Source organism: Bactrocera latifrons, unplaced genomic scaffold (assembly GCF_001853355.1).
Source record: "Bactrocera latifrons isolate USDA-ARS-PBARC rearing strain unplaced genomic scaffold, ASM185335v1 scaffold_235, whole genome shotgun sequence".
NCBI classification, from domain to species: domain Eukaryota; kingdom Metazoa; phylum Arthropoda; class Insecta; order Diptera; family Tephritidae; genus Bactrocera; species Bactrocera latifrons.
The window spans coordinates 372,139-390,404 of NW_017535908.1; the positions used below are offsets into that span (position 1 = coordinate 372,139).

At 39.7% G+C, this 18,266-nt stretch overlaps 1 protein-coding gene across 8 annotated transcripts in view; it reads left to right on the plus strand.

Moving 5' to 3' along the window:
* Window positions 1-17,166, plus strand: part of LOC108968971 (Down syndrome cell adhesion molecule-like protein Dscam2) — a 109,526-nt gene extending 92,360 nt beyond the window's left edge. For 2 of the 8 annotated variants that reach the window (XM_018933380.1, XM_018933381.1), the window contains exons 11-22: window positions 1,068-1,187; window positions 1,516-1,689; window positions 1,999-2,149; window positions 2,394-2,674; window positions 2,916-3,401; window positions 3,488-4,804; window positions 5,449-5,736; window positions 6,325-6,447; window positions 7,917-8,197; window positions 8,843-8,972; window positions 12,216-12,306; window positions 15,011-17,166. In XM_018933380.1, coding sequence (XP_018788925.1) covers window positions 1,068-1,187; window positions 1,516-1,689; window positions 1,999-2,149; window positions 2,394-2,674; window positions 2,916-3,401; window positions 3,488-4,804; window positions 5,449-5,736; window positions 6,325-6,447; window positions 7,917-8,197; window positions 8,843-8,972; window positions 12,216-12,306; window positions 15,011-15,407 — 3,839 coding nt within the window. In that variant the 3' untranslated portion in view covers window positions 15,408-17,166. The other 6 variants (XM_018933382.1, XM_018933383.1, XM_018933385.1 and 3 more) reach the window with 4 other exon arrangements.
* The last annotated feature ends 1,100 nt before the right edge of the window (window positions 17,167-18,266 follow it).

The window sequence follows — 18,266 nt, forward strand, 5'->3', positions numbered from 1 at the left end:
AAAAAAAAAAAAAAAAAAAAATAAAAATAAAAATAAAAACAATGGAATTTGGAGTAGAACATTTTAAAGCGAAAACTATTATTTCATGGTATCATAAAGACTGAGCGTCAGCATCAATGTTTGTTGAGCTCTTGAACACCCACACTTGAAGTTTATATTGCAAAGCTGCCAAACATATCAATATTATTTCATAGATCTACATTTTGTTCTACTATTAACCCTATGGTAGATATAAAAGCGAAATAGTAACATAACAGGTTCGGTTTGATTACGAATGCCTTCTGAAAAATCTTTGCACACACAGTTCGATGAGCTTCAACTTAATAAAGCATCTAACTTTATTGGCAGCAATGTAAGACAGAGAAAAAAGGTACAACTTGAAAAGTATGGAAAGTTCAACGAATTTATTACATTTTATGTTTGAGTTCTTATCGACTTTGGTTGCATAAATAATTCCAATTAAGGTCTAATGCATTTAGTTCATTATTCACATATTTCGGCGTTCGGATTCATTCTTTATTGTTAAGTACCGTTGAAATGCCTTCAATTCCGTAGTTTTTTAGTTCACTTCCACACTTTAAATAACTGTAAATGAAATTAAAATAAAATCAATTACAAACATCTTTCAAATTACTGTTGCTCAACTTTCTTCTATGAACTTACTTCTGAACTTTCTGGCTGTCTCTTATTCAATATTTTTTTCGGTTAACCTTTACTTTGAATTACTTTGAATGTTATGTAATTAAGGGGCGAAAATAAAACGCCTTAAGTAAGCTGATAATTTGTCCCATTTAAATTTCAAAATCGTTCATTTCTTGATTAAACATTTCGTTTATTTCTTTTTTGTTGACGACTATGAAAATAGTATTTCCAATTGTTTCGTCCATTTCCACTCTGATTTATTGCATTATCGATTCGCATTCTGGCTTTGCTATAATTGCCCACTTTTTTGTTATTGCTTCTCGCTCGTTGCTGCGCGCTTGTCTATGCTGTTACCGGTCATCTCCATTTGTCATTTATTTTGGTCAACCTGCTCGGCTTGTGGTTTCGAATGGGGTGCCGCGCAGTGCCGCCACGTTGGATTGTCGAGCCGGCCGACGCAAATGTGGAACGCAACCGTCACATCATGTTGCATTGTCAGGCGCAGGGCGTGCCAACGCCTAGCATCGTTTGGAAGAAGGCTACAGGTATGTGGGAGTATACTGCTACAAAGTGTATACAAAAATTGACTGTTTCGAAAATTCTATGCTGCAAATATTGAAATCAATAACTGAAAACATTTAAAATTGCTTTATAAATAATAAACAACTAAGTATGAAAAACAAATTCAGTGTATTAGAATGAAAAGTTGGTATCCGTTATAAGTCTATTACAGCTTTAGAAGCCTCGAAACGCAATATTTATGTGCACCCAAGCGGTGTAATTCCTTCCGAATATTCCAAGTTCTTTGAGCAACACTTTGAGATATTAGGCAAAACATTAATTCTAATAAATATCTAAACATGTAACTTCTAGGTAGCAAGTCGGGAGAGTATGAGGAGGTGCGAGAGCGACCTTTCACCAAGCTGCTGAGCAATGGCTCACTGCTGCTTCAACACGTCAAGGAGGATCGTGAGGGTTTCTATCTGTGCCAAGCGAATAACGGCATCGGCACCGGCATCGGGAAGGTTATACAATTAAAAGTTAACTGTAAGTACGAAGAGCCAAAAGAAATCGCTTTAAACTGTTGTGTGCGTGCGTGTGTGTTCAGTGGAAATAAAAATATTGCCCAAATTACACGAACCTCTAGCTTGAGGCATTAATTATATACGCAGAGGAGGCTCCACATGCATGCAGTATGTGTGTGCAGATGAGTGCTCGTAATACTTACCACGCGTGCGATATAATCAAGCACTTGCTTTGTGTGTGTGCGCGAACTTTTAGACTTTTCTACAACTCACTTTGTGAATTCTGCTTTATTTATGTGTCATGTGTTTGTTTGCATTTTTAATGATACAGCCTCGCCGTACTTCTCATCCACTTCACGCTCGGTAATGGTGAAAAAAGGTGACACTGCACTGCTGCAATGCTCCGTCAGCGGTGACAAACCGATTAATATCGTTTGGATGCGTTCGGGCAAAAACACACTGAATCCATCAACAAATTACAAGTAGGTCGAGAGGGACAGCCGTAGCTAGCTCTCGCAGCTCCAAATCAACACCACCCGCCCCAGCACTACTCCCTCAACACACTCCTGCATCATTTTCATTTTGCTCATTAATCTTTCCCCTCATCCCGCAAGCGTTAATTCTATCAGTTGTTATTTAGTGTCCGCATATTTCCCACAGGAGCATTTTCTCCACAAATGATGAGTTGCATTTTTTCCGCTTCATTTCACATTTGTGTCATTGCAGAATTTCGGTGAAGCAGGAGGCCACGCCCGACGGTGTTTCTGCCGAGCTGCAGATACGGATGGTGGATGCCAGCGATAGTGGACCGTATTTCTGTCGCGCCAGCAATCTGTATGGCAATGATCAGCAGTTGGTGCAGCTGCAAGTGCAGGAGCCACCGCAACCGCCCACTGTTTTGGAGGCGGCCATGATTTCCAGCCGTTCGGTGAATTTGAAGTGGCAGCCGAAAAGCGTGAATACAGCGGACATCTCCAAATATATTGTGGAGTTCAAGGAAATGGACCGTAAGTTGCAAAATACAAGGGCCAATACTGGAAGAACATTATTATTTAGCAGCAAGCATTTCAAACCAAACCCAGAGCATGTAGAACTGTATTGAAGTCAAAAAATTGAAAATGTTTTAATTAGAATGACCACTGTTAAAGCATCGAATTACGAATCCTACCATTTCCGATTTAACTGCTTTTCCTTTTAAAATTATTTAGAGCCCTACTTTTCTAACTATCTTGCAATGTGTCCTTACAGCGCTCTTCATTGAGCAATGGCAGCATGTCGAGGTGAAAGATCCACCAACTTACACAGCTCTTATCGAGAATTTAAAGCCGGCCACCCGTTACTCTTTTCGAGTGATAGCCGAAGGTACCGCCGGTCGCAGTGCTCCGAGCCAAGAGTTAGTGGTGCGCACCGAGCCACAACGCCCGGCCGGGCCACCACTTAATCTCTCCGTTCGTCCGTTGTCTTCCACAGAGTTGCTTGTCAGTTGGTTGGCGCCGCTGGTCGAACTGCGTCATGGCGATATACAAGGCTACAACGTCGGCTACAAGTTGGCCAGTTCGGGTAATTCAGCTTACAACTTTACCTCGGTATCCGGTGACGGCGATGGCGGCACCGGTGAACTCTTGCTAAGTAGCCTACAGAAATTCGCGCGCTACAATGTGGTTGTACAGGCATTCAATCAAGTGGGTCCCGGCCCGCTTTCCGAACCGGTGTCGGCGCAAACCATGGAGGATGGTAAGTTTTGGCTGTAGCTTCATATTTGTTTTTATTTTAAATATTATTTTCGTTTGCGCTGAATCAATTTATATTCAATGTGATAGTGCCGAGTCGACCGCCTGAGGATATCCGTTGCGCAGCGTTGACCTCGCAATCGCTGCAAGTTTCCTGGCAACCGCCACCGATATATCACACCAATGGACTGTTGCAGGGTTATAAACTCATTTTCGAGCCTATTCTAGATGACTTCTCACTCAACAAGGACGAAGTTGAATCACGCAAGACAACCGCGCTGACCACGGTGCTGACGGGCTTACGTAAATACACCAACTACAGCATTCAAGTGTTGGCGCACACACGCATGGGTGACGGTGCTCTATCCAACCCATTGTACTGTCACACTGAGGAGGATGCGCCCGAAGCGCCCGCAGACATTAAGGTGGTCGTTAGCACGCCACAATCTTTGTATGTGTCCTGGCTGCCACCAACAGAGCCGAATGGGGTCATCACAAAATTCAACTTGTATATGCGTGTGGTAAATGGCCGGGAGGAATTGAACAACGAAAAACGAAGTCTGCCATCGCAGCAAGTGCACTTCGAAGCGAAGAATCTGCACCCACACATCGAGTATCAGTTTTGGGTGACCGCATCGACGCGTGTCGGCGAAGGCAAGAGCTCACGTGTTGCATCGCAAATCACAACGAATCGTGTGCCTGCGCGCATTGTCTCATTCGGCGGTCCGATAGTGCGACCATGGCGTTCAACGGTCACATTGCCCTGCACGGCTGTGGGCAAGCCGAAGCGCGAGTGGTACAAAGCGGAAACGCCACTGCGACAAGGTGGTCTGCACAATTCACAGTTACTCGACTCGGGCGACCTAATCATTTCGAGTTTGCAAATTTCGGATAGCGGCAACTACAGTTGTCAAGTGGACAATGGCATCGGCACAGACCGTCTCACGCATGTGCTGCTTGTGCAGGTGCCGCCGTCGGCGCCGGTGCTTTATGTAACCAGCGCAACTTCCAGCAGTATTTTGATGCACTGGAAGTGCGGATTCACCGGCAATGCACCCATCACTGGCTACACGCTCTTCTATCGGCGCGCCAACAGCAATATGGATGAGATGCTTTTGTCGCGTCACGCGTCAAGTCACGAGCTGAAGGGACTGGTTTGTGGTAGCACTTATCAAATCCATTTGACTGCTCACAATAAAGTGGGCACCTCACCGGCCAGCATAACTCTCCACGTGCGCACTCAAGGCCAGTCCCCAGGTATGCCTTCGACTACGAGCTTGATTGCGCCCAACTCCACTTCGGTATTAGTGCGGTTGCACACTTGGCCAGATAATGGTTGCCCCATTCTCTACTTCGTTCTACAATATCGCCCAGTTACTGATGAGGCAGAGCGTGACTGGATACTGGGTAAGTGAAAGTGATGTTGGCGTGATTTAGTTGTTCGACATCGCTAATTAACCCGTAGCAAATTCAATTGAATACTTACCGCGCTGCGTGTGAACTTCCAGGTTTTGAGAAACATCCATTGAGAAATAATCGAAATATTTTTGGAAGGGTTACCGTTATTCCATTTCATCTTCCATCTATACCATTCAAGTTCTCTTTCGGAAGCTTAACTTTACATAAGAGTGTGGGCAAAAAATAGTAAGACATTAACGACTAATAACACTTAAATACTATTTCTTGTCGACAGAAACTCGGAGGGCGCCATATCTCGATAATCAAAGAAAACTGTCAACATAACCTTGAGTTTTGAACTGATTTTAGGTGGATTTTCGGCTTCGACACACCTTCGTCATGCTATTTGGCCGATAGATAATCTGTTTCCGGGTCGTAAGCACTTATCTTAGAATCATCGCCTCTGTTAACGAATGGGGTATCTTGCGAAATTTGACTTAAAAAGTCTTACTATTTTTTGCCGACGGTTGTACTCTGAAAGTATTTGTGTTTGTCTGACTCTCACCGACAACAAATAACACTTTTAGAGTTTACTGCTTAAATATCCTCATTGTTATTGCTCTCATTCCTCTTCATATGCTCCATCTTCACAGTATCCAACGCATTGAAACCGCAACGTCGTTTCACCATTTCCGGTTTGCAACCATCGACTCTCTACCAGCTGCGCATGGAGGCGCACAATGTGGCCGGCGTATCACAGGCCGAGTTCACATTCGTCACACTCACCAAGGATGGGGAGCAGCCACCGCCGGAGATTGTACAGCGCGGCCAACGTGGCTCGAAGGTTTTCTATGGCAATGTGAATCTATTGATACCGAGCATCGCCACGTTGTCTGGCATGATTTGCACAATTGCGCTGGTGGTCATGTGCTATCGACACAGTAAGTACTGAACGCGGTGTGTGTGTGTATGTGAGCGGTGTGGGTAGTACAGGACGGTGCGATGTGGTTGCGAATGCCTGAGTGGGTCATTCATTGCCACCGGCAAAGCAAAACAAATCAAAGTCTAACAAAGCAAACACAACACTGCCAGAAAACCTACAAACGAGTGAACAAACAAAGTGGCCAAGGTGTGAATGAACTATCGCAAGAGTACGCTAGAGCTCTTGTCCGTGACTAGCAAACACACGCGGACATGAAGAAGGAGAGGTCAGCATGCACACCCAACGATATGGAACCGCGTATATTCGATTTAGCAGAGCGGCATATAGATCCTACCATATACCTCGTGCACGCCGAGAAAATAAATTTCACATTGTTACAACAAATTGAATTTTAATTGCCATGACGCTCACACAACCCAGCAGGGTTGTAAACAACACGGTGCTTCTACTTTCGATGCGACTGTGTTGTTGAGATTTGCTTTGTTTTGTGGCACGCCGTGCTTGCGAATCCCATCTCCATCTCACATACACCCATAACTGATTTACATGCGTCGCTTTTTTCTTTTTCTTATTGTATTTGCTTTAGAGCAAGGTAACCGCATACAAAAGGAATCACTGGAAAATCGGCAGAACTCAGAGGCTGCGCAACGGGAACGCTATTATGCCACCATTCATAAAGTGTCCATGCAGAATAACGACAAAATACCGGGTGAGTTTCTACAATTGTTTCGGGAGTTTTGTATTTGTAAAATTTGTAAGGCTTCGTGATCGTTGGAAAGGAAATGGAAAGTACGCGCCATTGCATAAGTATTGTTTGGACATTTTACTGTTCGGAGTCACGATTTATTCAGCGGTACATGAAGATTGAATATATGATAAAGACTTGCACATATTGGGTAGGCGAAAAAGTTTTTCGTAGTTTGTTAATAGATGTCATTGCAGTCGTATATCTCCAGTGCTATCATCATCAAACAATTTTGAATCATTTAAAAAGGCTGGCTACAAAAAGTAGCTCGATGTTTGGCTACCACGTGAGTTGTCTGTGAAAAATTTAATGAACCGTTTAACATCTGCGATTCTTTCTGTAACGAAATGAAATTGAACCATTTCTGAAACGGAATCTAACAGAACACGAAAACCGTATCAAATACGACAATAATGTGCGGTTTTCGCATCATGGCCCAAGCGTGGTGAAGCTCAACAAATGGTCGCAAAGCCAGGATGGACGCCTCGAAAGGTTATGCTGAGTGTTTGGTAGGATCGGAAAGGAATCATCCACTATGAGACGCTCCAGTCTGGTCTAACGATTGTTTCTACATTTTACTGTTAGCAACTTATGCGATTGAAGCAAGCAATCGTAAAAACTGGCCAGAACTGATCAACAGAAAGGGCTTCGTCTTCCATTAGGACAACGCTGGTGACTCGGCAAAACTGCTGAGAGAGTTTGGCTGGGAGTTTTTATGCATCAACCATATATACCATATGTTTCGGATAATGAAGAACTCACTTAATGGAATAAAGTTGGCTTCAAGGGAAGCCTGTGGAAATTACTTGGCGCAGTTTTTCGCCGAGAAACCAGAGAAGTTTTACACTGATGAAATAATGTCTCTAACGGAAAAGTGGTCGTTACAGATAAATAAAAAAAACAAAAAAATAACACTATAAAAAAAATAAGTTGAATTTTGATTAGAAATACGAAAATAAAGACTGAACCCATTGCTGTAAAATAATCGATAAGTTCGCTGAAAATGTTTGGAGTAGATTTCAAGAAATTATTCAAGCTTTTCTCAAACAAAATGGCGCATTAGACGATGCATCTCTCTAAAATCTTGTCCAATCGTATATATATGTATATGTATACGAGTATATATATTTTTAGGTATACTTGCAGCCTTGTATGCTAAAGTCCAATGACATTGCTCGCCATTAAGGCAAATTAAATAAATCTCAGCGCCTACCAACTGGCAATCACAGCCTCCCTGCGTAGTCATGCGAGAAACGCAATGTCAAAGCCGACTGCATCTACATCTACATCTCCATTTCCATTTCAATTATTTACTAATTAGTAGCATTTGTTGGTTGTTGTATGTTATATGTCTGTGTGTGTAGTACGTACACACATGCTTCTCGCTATGTAAACACGCCATTGACTTTGCTTTCTCTTCCTTCTGCCCGCAGAGACATCCGAGGATATTTCACCGTACGCCACATTTCAATTATCCGAGACGGGAAACATGTCACAGCCACATCACGCCGGCCCGGCTAATACGCTTTTGCATTCCTTCATGTACCATGAGCGTGCTCTGACCGAGGGCTGCTCGTCACCACCACCCGCAGCGGTACTAAAACCAACCCAACACCAAAACCACCACCATCACCTCAACTATCATTACAACCACAGTCAACGTCCATCAATGACAAACTATAATCATTATCAGACCTCGCCATTTCATAATATCGTGCGTTTATTTTCTTATTTGTTGGTCTCAGACTTTTTTCTTTAAACTTAAGTTGTTAAGTTGAACGTTTCAATTTCGCTAGCTCTTTAAAAGGTGTCAGAAAGAAAAGGATATATCATATAATCATATAATCAGAGTCAGCCTTTGCTTTAGTTTCTTGATAATTTTCAAGCGTTTTTTGATTAATTTGTTTAGTTTGATGTACAAGGATGTAGTGAAGTAGTTAAAAATAGCTTGACTGCAGCGCTTTCTTGATTTTGTAATTATTTTTAGAAGTTTGTTCAACGAACATTTCGATTTTATTTTATTTTCATTAATGATTTTTTATTATTTTTGTTGATGTAAATATTGGTGCAGTTTTTAGAACATGGCAGAAACGTTATTTAGCTGCCAGAAGAGTCACGTTTATGAGAAATACCTTTGCGCACCGCTTTTTGTGAAATGAATTCAAATGAAATTATAGTGTTGACGGTAACTGTATTTTTAGAGTATTTTGAGTTTTTGTTTTTGTGTAAATGCAAATCCTCCTCCTGGCTCGCTTCAATCTCATGATAAGTGCCACCGTCGGACGCAAATTAATTGACTTCTGCATTTTCCCATTTCTCGTTTCATGCGGCTTCGCACGCTGCGCTGGTTTGCGTTTAGTCCTCGAAGAACCGGCGACGTCACTCGCGTAAAACGGAGCCGGAGAGCGAAGAGTCCGAATCGGATCAGGATCAATTGACCTCAAGCCGCACAGAGTCTTCCAATCAGCACGAGGGAAAAATCAAGCACAGTAAGTTCCGCAATATGTTGTTGTTTTGGTTTTTATTGTTTAGCGCTTCATACACTCCCGCTGGCACACGCAATTTGTATGCATGCGTCTCACACAAGATTTATACATATTTCAGTTGATTTACAACTGCGTTGAGGGAACAGTTACGAACTCGTATTCCGCAAGATGGTTGCAAACTCAAACGAATACTGTCAAAATATCACGTTGTTGAAAAAGTTTTGTCGTTTGATAAGAAAAACACGACTTTATGTTTCAAAATACTCTTTATTATTCGGCATAGTCTCCCTTAACATTAATACATTTGCTCCAACGATCCTCCAATCTGTGGATCCCATCACTGAAGTAAGAATCCGGAAGTTTTTCGAAATACGCTGTGTCGCTGGGGAGCAAATCTGATAAATACGGTAGATGATCCAATAATTGGAACTTTAATTCATTGATTTTAGCCATTGTCAAAATGCTCTAGTGACACGGTGCATTGTCCTGATGACAAAGAATTTTTTTCTTCTGCAAACCGGATTTTTTTCACGAATTTTGTCCTTCAATTGGTCCAAAAGGTTGGATCAATATACAGAACTAATTGTTTTAACAGTTTGCAAACAATCCACAAACAACATTCTTCTGGTATCCCAAAAAGCTGATGCCATAATCTTCTTGGCCGATTTCTGGCATGAACTCGTTTCGAAGCCGAACAAACAGGTTCAGACCACTCTAGCATCGCTTTTTGATTCAGGATCATGGTGATAAACCGAAATCTCAAACATAGTGATGAATCAATGAATAAAATCCACTTTATCCTTTTTAAAACGCTCCAAATATTGCTGAGAAAGTCGCAATTGAATATGTTTTGGTTCCATTGTTAACGAATGGGGCACCCATTGTGCACGCAGTTTTCTACAACCCAAAATTTTTATTACAATATGGCTCAAACTGAGTACCAATATATGTAAAGCTTCTCCTAAATCTTTCTCAGTCAATCGACGATCTTCCAAAACCATATCCTGTATTTTGGCTGTGATTTCTGGTGTTGATGCGCTTTTTGGACGTACTTCACGTGGATCGTCTTCAAGTTTTGTACGACCGCATTTAAATTCAGCAATCTATCTTTCTACTGTTCTAATTGTAGTTGAACAATCATTATACACTTTTAAGATTCGTTCGTAAGTTTCTTTTGTTGCTGCACCTTCCAAAAAGAAAAATTTTATCACCGCACGAAATTAAAATTTTGTAGAAAATACTGTGATACGGCGACACGAAATGGCTTATAAACAAAGAGTGCATTGACAAATTGAAATGAAACTCCACATACGTTCATATGAAGAGTGTACCAACAAAACAAACAAAAAAAAAAAAAAGAAAAAAAAAAGGTCTGTCTCTTATCGAACGACAGAACTTATTACACAACCTGCTATAAACTTCCACATACTTTGCTGATTTTCGATGAGATTTATCAGTTATATGCAAAAACATTGCAACCAGTGTGCCTTAAAGTCTATCAGCTTGGAAAGCTCAGTTGTTTTTGATGACGTCATATTAGCTGTAATATGTTGGTAAGCTTTAGACNTTACAGAATTTTGAAATAAAAATTTCGAACAATTATATTTCGAAAAAATTTATAACAGAATTTCGGAATAAAAATTTCGAATAATAACATTTCGAGAAAATTTCAATCTTGGGAAATAATTTAGCTGGTATTCGGCAAACTTGTTAAAAAATAAAATAAAATTTAGAAGAAAATTAAAGGCATATTAAAGCCTTTCGACGTTTCGAAATAAAAATGACGTTTATTCAATCAAATTCCGAATTTTAGAAAAACATTCATCACTTTAGGTCAATATTCCAAAAAATAAAAAAAAAAAAAAAAAAAAAAAAAAAAAAAAAAAAAAAAAAAAAAAAAAGAAAAAAAAAAAAAAAGAAAAAAAAAAGGTCTGTCTCTTATCGAACGACAGAACTTATTACACAACCTGCTATAAACTTCCACATACTTTGCTGATTTTCGATGAGATTTATCAGTTATATGCAAAAACATTGCAACCAGTGTGCCTTAAAGTCTATCAGCTTGGAAAGCTCAGTTGTTTTTGATGACGTCATATTAGCTGTAATATGTTGGTAAGCTTTAGACGTAATCATTCGAAGAATTTAATATAGATCGGACTACGGGTTCAAAGACAGGGTTGCACAAAAGCTGTTAAAAAAGGTACACAATTCTCCACTGATGTTTTTGCATATAATTAAATTGGAGAATTGCGAATTTAGACTGTATTTGACGAGTTCAGCACCCAGTTCTTCCTGCACTTATTACAACAATCCCGTTTTGAACACTTTCGTACACCGTTCGACTGCAATTACACAGCCAAACAGCAGTTCCTTTTCTTTGTAGTGAGTTCCATCTCTGATTTCAGCTCGTAGTTGTACCTCTCCAAGCCAAATGTTCAACCTAATCCGCCAAGCCAAGCAAGTTGTGTACTGTAATTTCGAAAGTTAAACTCACTTCAAACCATTCTCACCCAACTCATTAGCTTGCTGTGAAAAGAAATATGTTAAAATGTCTCGTTTCGTTTTCTGCATTCTCTTCACAGACTCTAAAAAAATGCAACATTTTCTAAATCACAACACATCGCAAACATATCTGTAGTAGCAAGTGCAGGCGAACGGCCTCACACCAACACAAGTACAACTACGTAGACAATTGAGCAGAGAAGCAGGACGTCAGAGAGCTGCGGCTCTCGCCTATGTTCTTTAAACTACTCACACACACTTGCAAATTGACATTGACTGCACACGCACACATGCACATACATGCGCCTTCAGCGACAGATTTGCCCAAATTATGAACACTACAATTCAAAAGTACACAAACTTGTTTGTAAATAGCAATTAGTCCATTTGACAATCGGCCAAGCAGTAGTCAATCTCAGTCAACAATCATTTACACACACCTTGTCCTCATGAGAGCAAATAAATACCAGCGAGAAGCAAATAAACAAAAAATCAAGAAAAATAAAACGAAAACGAAAACGAATGCAAATGACGATAGATTTACACGTGTCCACGCAGCTGCATAACGATGCATACATACATACACACATATATTTACTTACTCACACACACCCATACACACGTGTATATCTAGCTACACACACAATATAAACGCTCGAATGTAAAAGAAAGCGAGTGTGAGTGGAGAATTTTGAGTGAAATGTGAAAATATGTATAATTGTGAATCTTCCTCCCACCCCGCAGGTATCATCTACCATGGAGCACAATCAAGCACATCCTCAGATCTCTCACCAATGTCCGAACAAAAGTCATTGCCACGACGCGGTCGCTCAAGGTACCATCATCAACAATATCAATTTTCCACAAATACCACACCGCGCCATCATAACAGTAGCAAAAACAACAACATGAACACCACATCCGGCAACGGTGCCACCAAGATACTATCACCGCGCGGTGTTTGCGGTAGTGCTAGTGGTGGTGGTGGTGTTAGTATTAGTGGTAGTGGTGGTGGTGGTGGTAATCTCAAATCAATCTCAAGCACATTCAAATCACAAGACTCCATACCTGTCTCTTATACACATCTAGATGTGTATAAGAGACAGGTGTTTGCGGTAGTGCTAGTGGTGGTGGTGGTGTTAGTATTAGTGGTAGTGGTGGTGGTGGTGGTAATCTCAAATCAATCTCAAGCACATTCAAATCACAAGACTCCATACAGTGTCACATACCCACGCTGGTGAAGTCACCGTCTGTAACACAGCAACAACATCAGCAACAACTACAAAAACATCAACATCAACTACAAAAAACTAATGTCACCACCAATGCAACCACAAATAGTTTTAACAGTACGAACAGCAGTAGTTGTAGTAGTAGCATCGCCACCTCCAATAAAAACAAACTGTCACAGCAACCCCTCTTGATCACCCCCAAATTAGCACATCACCCACAACATCACAACTTGATCGGCGCCCCACATCCCACAACTCAACTCAGTCAATCCGATACAACGACCGACCTACTAGACAATAGTTGTAACAATCCCATTGCATCGCTCGGCCCCGTCACTTGCATGCCATCATCACAGTTCCGACCCATACCCCATAAAACGGTGCCCGCATCGGTGGCGAATGCCAATGTTAGCGGCGATAGTGTAGGCACCATACTCAACCCATCCACCGCTCCCCTCTCTTCCAAGTTCTTTTCGGCAACCACGCTGCCCAAATAGGATACGGCCAATGGCGGTAGTCTGGACCTCGACGGCGGTAGCTTGATGAGCAGTCTCGGCTACGATAGTGAAATATCCTGCACCTATATGGATCCCATCGATCAAACATGAGATTAGTGCATGCTGGGCTTGGAGGGTCCAGAAATGGTGGATGGCGTAGAAGTCGCGCAACTAAAAGTGGAATTGTATTAGATCGATGAGACGATCGTCCATCTGTATGCTTGCAAGACGGTGTAGAGTAGCTAGAAATTTATGAGTAAACATGGGGAGAGGGGTTATATACTAAAAGTTTAAAAATAAAATAAGTAAGAGATTTCGAAATCTAAATGTCATGCTGGGAAGGGTTAAGCCACAAAAGTATAAAATATATAAGAAGGACAGTTCTGAATCGATTTTTTTCCAATTGGGGTGCTCGGGAATTTTCAAATATCTTATAAGCTTTCTCACCGAAAATATTTTCGAGCCAGAAATTTAATGCCTTGGGTTCCATTGCAATAGAATACATAGTAAGGTTAGGCAAAATAAGCCTAATGCTTCATATTAATTCATCATATTCTCTCATATTAATCTCGAGTCACAGCGGTGAGTTTTTCAAATTGAAAACAACAGATTTACAGCAAAGAACGCATAAATACTAACGAATCAGAAAATAGCGGGAATCTTAACATCAACCTTTGGAATACCTCCGAAATAAAAATGTGCTTTAAATTTTACCAAAATTTTCTGATGTATTATATCTTACTTATATTGCTTCCTTTATATTGAAAATATCGAAATTATTTTATTGAAGAATATTTGAAAGTTTTGAGATTTTCAAAACACGCCTTCCAGTTTCGATAAATTTCCAATTTACCCCATATAAATAGATATTTTTTGACTATTATCACAAATTTATGAAATCCTTACTGTACGTGCAAGCGCTTGTGTTTCTGGACCTGGATTGTTTATGAAATTTCGAAACCTTTCGTGGTTTGAGGTGTTGCGAAAATTATAAATAAATTTGAAATACCAAACATGAGAAATAAACAACAACAACTATTAAACATATTCAAAGACAGCCATTAGAATTAGAAGCCTATTAAGGGAGGTCTACGCGAGAGCCTTAAACCACTTGTATATGGAAATCAGTTCATCCCAGCAGAGAAGTCAAATAGCTCAAGTGTTGCACATACTTGAATATGGATCACGAGTCCAACTAAGCTGGCAAAGGGTATTTTAAATTTGTTGACGTTTCTTTTCCTTAATATAAACAAGTGATGGAAGAATTTTAATCTGCAGCAGTTTGACTAAATTAAGCCAGTTTAAAGTATACTTCTGGCTCTGAAGCATGCAAATCTTTAATCAGGATTTTTAAATAAAATTTCCTGAACATAGAAAATAGTAAATTAGATCAGTAATTAATATTATAATTATAAATGTTTAATGAAATTTTTCCAACTGGGCGAATTTTGTGTTCTATTCGGGCTAGTACATTCTGGAAACTCTAGTTTCAAACTAGTTTCCGCTTCCGCTTCGGGTTAGTCCGTTTTCGGTTCGGAAACTCTATGTGCAGACCTCACGAGCCTAGTTAAGGCTTCACTGCAGGGATGTAACTGAGCCAGTACACTGACACACACACACACACACACATATATACACGCACTCAAACTTATACGCATATGTAACTTTGCTTGCTGCATGAGACCGAACGTAATATGTATTCCCCTCAAATCTTCCACCTTAAAAACATGCACTAACCAACAACAAACAACAACAATAACAACGTTAAATGCTAATAATTGCAACAACCACAACAACAACAACTGAGCAGAGCTGGAGGTATACGCGCCCTGCATCCGTTGCAGCTGCAGGCTGAATGCACCGTATTGCCCAGCAGCGGATTTCACCAGCTGCCCGTCGAGACCGAGCGCATCGAGCTGTCCGAGGTGGAGTGCGATGTGGACACACTGAAGAAACTGAAATTGGGTATGCGCTCAACGTTGTGGTCGAGACCGTCGTCGACCACCTCACAGCTGCAGCAAAAGCAACAGCAACAGCAGGAGACGCGCTGCGTGCAGCCGCCGCCGCAAAAGACCCAACAACATGCTCAGCCGGCACAGCAGCAGCAGCAGCAACAACAACCACAACAGTCGCGACAACAACACTCGCCGGCACCAGCACAACAAAAATTGCTGAGTGAGAAGTCCGATTACTCGATATCCGTGTGAGATTAGAAGTTGCAGCAGTTTTAAGCTTGTGGCAGACACAGTGGCCAAGTCGCCACACGCCACACATAAAAGGGCTTGCTGCTACATTAACGGTAAATTGATTAATTTACTGGAAATGTGTGTCAAATATCGGTGTTTGGTGAATAACTTTTGCCGTGCACTTTCAACTGACCAACGGAGGGGTCTCGTACGAGGTATAAATACCAGTAGTGAATGAGAATGTTGATGTTGTTGTTTACATAAATGCATAGATATAGCATCCCTTACTAATTTCCCACGCGTTAAGAGTACCCTATTTGTAAGAACCTTTGACTCCCACGAAATTGTCACACCCCTCTCTTTTTCTCGCTGGAAACTCAACTCTGCACACGCCCACAAAGGAATACAGATGAATTTAAACTTTCGGACAATCAATCAAAATTTCTACAAGACTTAAAATAATAATATACACACGAACACACACACACGCACGCAAACATTTATCCATTTTTGGTGATGCCGCATGTAAAAATCATTCCCACACCCCCGAATGCTTAACCAAACTCTCAAACCAAACGCCCTCCCCACCACCTACCCAGCGTTTAGTTACTCTTTGTATGTGTTGGTTAATATGTTAGTCAGTAAGTACTTGAGTCAACTTGAGGTTGTATGTGCGAGGTTTTATTTAAACACCTGCTTGTATGTCCAATAAAGTAAGAGGTAAGTCATCGGCATAACTGTTTAAGATTAAGGACTGTACCAAATCATCTCAAATGGAACGAAATTAGAAAATTAAGTGTAAATATCCATTACCAGTTGGAAACCACGTTAATTGTATATATGTATGCAAATTCATATTGATATATTTAACTAAAATAGCGAAGAGTTGGCATCAATGTTTCAGCATCATAAGGTTGTCTAAAGCCGGCTTCCACGCAAGACGGCGCTAGAGCGCGCATGCTCTGCCAAACACTTCGATGCTTCTCACTTGCTTCTTGAAGCCAACTGCTCGTGAGCATTTACTTTTGTGTTTATCATAAACTTAACTATTTATATTTGTATTTGTAAATGTGTATAAATTATAGGTTAAGTAATGAGACTTTAATGAAAGCATATTGTTTGTAATAATTTTTATACTGACTGATGTTACAAAAGTAGCTATTGACATACAATACGATTAACTAAATCCGCGTATAAGACACATTGCGGTACTTGCCGCTTTCTCACTGTAACAGACTACTATTTACCGTATGTATATCAAGTAATACTTAATACTCATATTTTTAACAGTCGAAATTCAAGCAACAACTACTCGTTACTCGTAACACGTTAGACAAGTTTCAATATGATTATTTATGGGCATTCGGAGAACTACTAGGGTCCTCATTTACATATATTATTATTGTATTTGCTTCGGTAATAAATATTGATGGAATGTGGAACCAAATATTTAGTATGTACAAAATATTGTAGATAAATATAAAAAGTAGTAATAACTTATTGTTAATGGAGGAGAATTTTAAATTTTGAGCGCAAGCTGAAAATGAGTAAAAAGTATTAACAGAATTGCATTTATTTATAACAGTATTCACACAAGCAATGTTTATACTTCAATATTCGATGAACCTCAAGTTTCGGAATTCTTAAAACAAAACAAAGATATTACATTTTTATAGAGCAAATCAAACTCACATAATGCTGGAGACAAAAGAGAGCAGCATTATGTCAATTTAATGAACGATAAAATGAGAACGATGACATGAAAAATTAAAAAATCCAAAAAAAAAAATTAAAAAAAATATATATACATATATATATATATATATATAATAATAATAATAAATAAATAAATAAATAATGAAAGTACACGTAAACGATTTCTTGAATATTTTTATTTTGTCATAAGAACATTTCGGAAACCATGTGCCAAATTCAAAATTTATGAAACAAAATACAAATTTAAAAATTGAAATAACTTATAAGCATAACTGTAAGCATAGACGCTAGTTAGTAAAGCATAAATGACGAAATACAAGGTATCCAAAATTATGCGAATAAAGTCTGTAGTTTTGTAAAAAAAAAATCTGTATTTTTTAGCATAAAAAGAAATTCAAATATTAACCAAAATACTAAATAATCAAAATCGCAAAATTTATGCGCAAAAAATCAGTAAAGCAAATCAAAATGAGCGACAGCAAATAAGAAAGCGAGGAAAGCGAGGAAAGGGAAGCAACTGCGCCATAAGTCATCTGAAACGGGCCAGGCAGCAGTGAAATTGCTCACAAATCTCTAGTCTAGTATTCGGCGGTTATACTTTTATAGTCACTGGCGGGTAGGTCTAGCCAACGTACCAAATAGTAAAAAATAACAACAACAAATAACTAAATGAGTGACGCCGAGAAATTATGAGAAAACTATTATCAATTAAACATAAACTAAGTAGTGAAGAATCTTTCGAAATTCAGCTAAATACAGTTACTCGTAGGTATATATATATATATATGTAATTACAACAATATTGTCTGATATAACATATGAATGTAAATATATTTATTTCCGGAACTCTTAATGTTTAGACGTAAACAATAGAACGAACTCAGCTACAGTCCGAGCGCGGGTTACAGCGTGTGCCAAAAATACTATTATAACTTTCAATCAGCTGTACGTACACCATACTTTGCAAACACCCACATATAACTAACCCGAAATACAATACAAAAACAAAAAGAAAAATAAAAATAAAAAGAACTGCAAACAAAAACCGTCAAATATATTAAGAAAGAAAACAAAAGCAAAAGCGTTTCAAAGCTGAATTCAAAAGCCAAGTCAGTTGAATGGCCTCAGCGCATGCAGACACGAAATGCAGCGGTTATTCTGTTT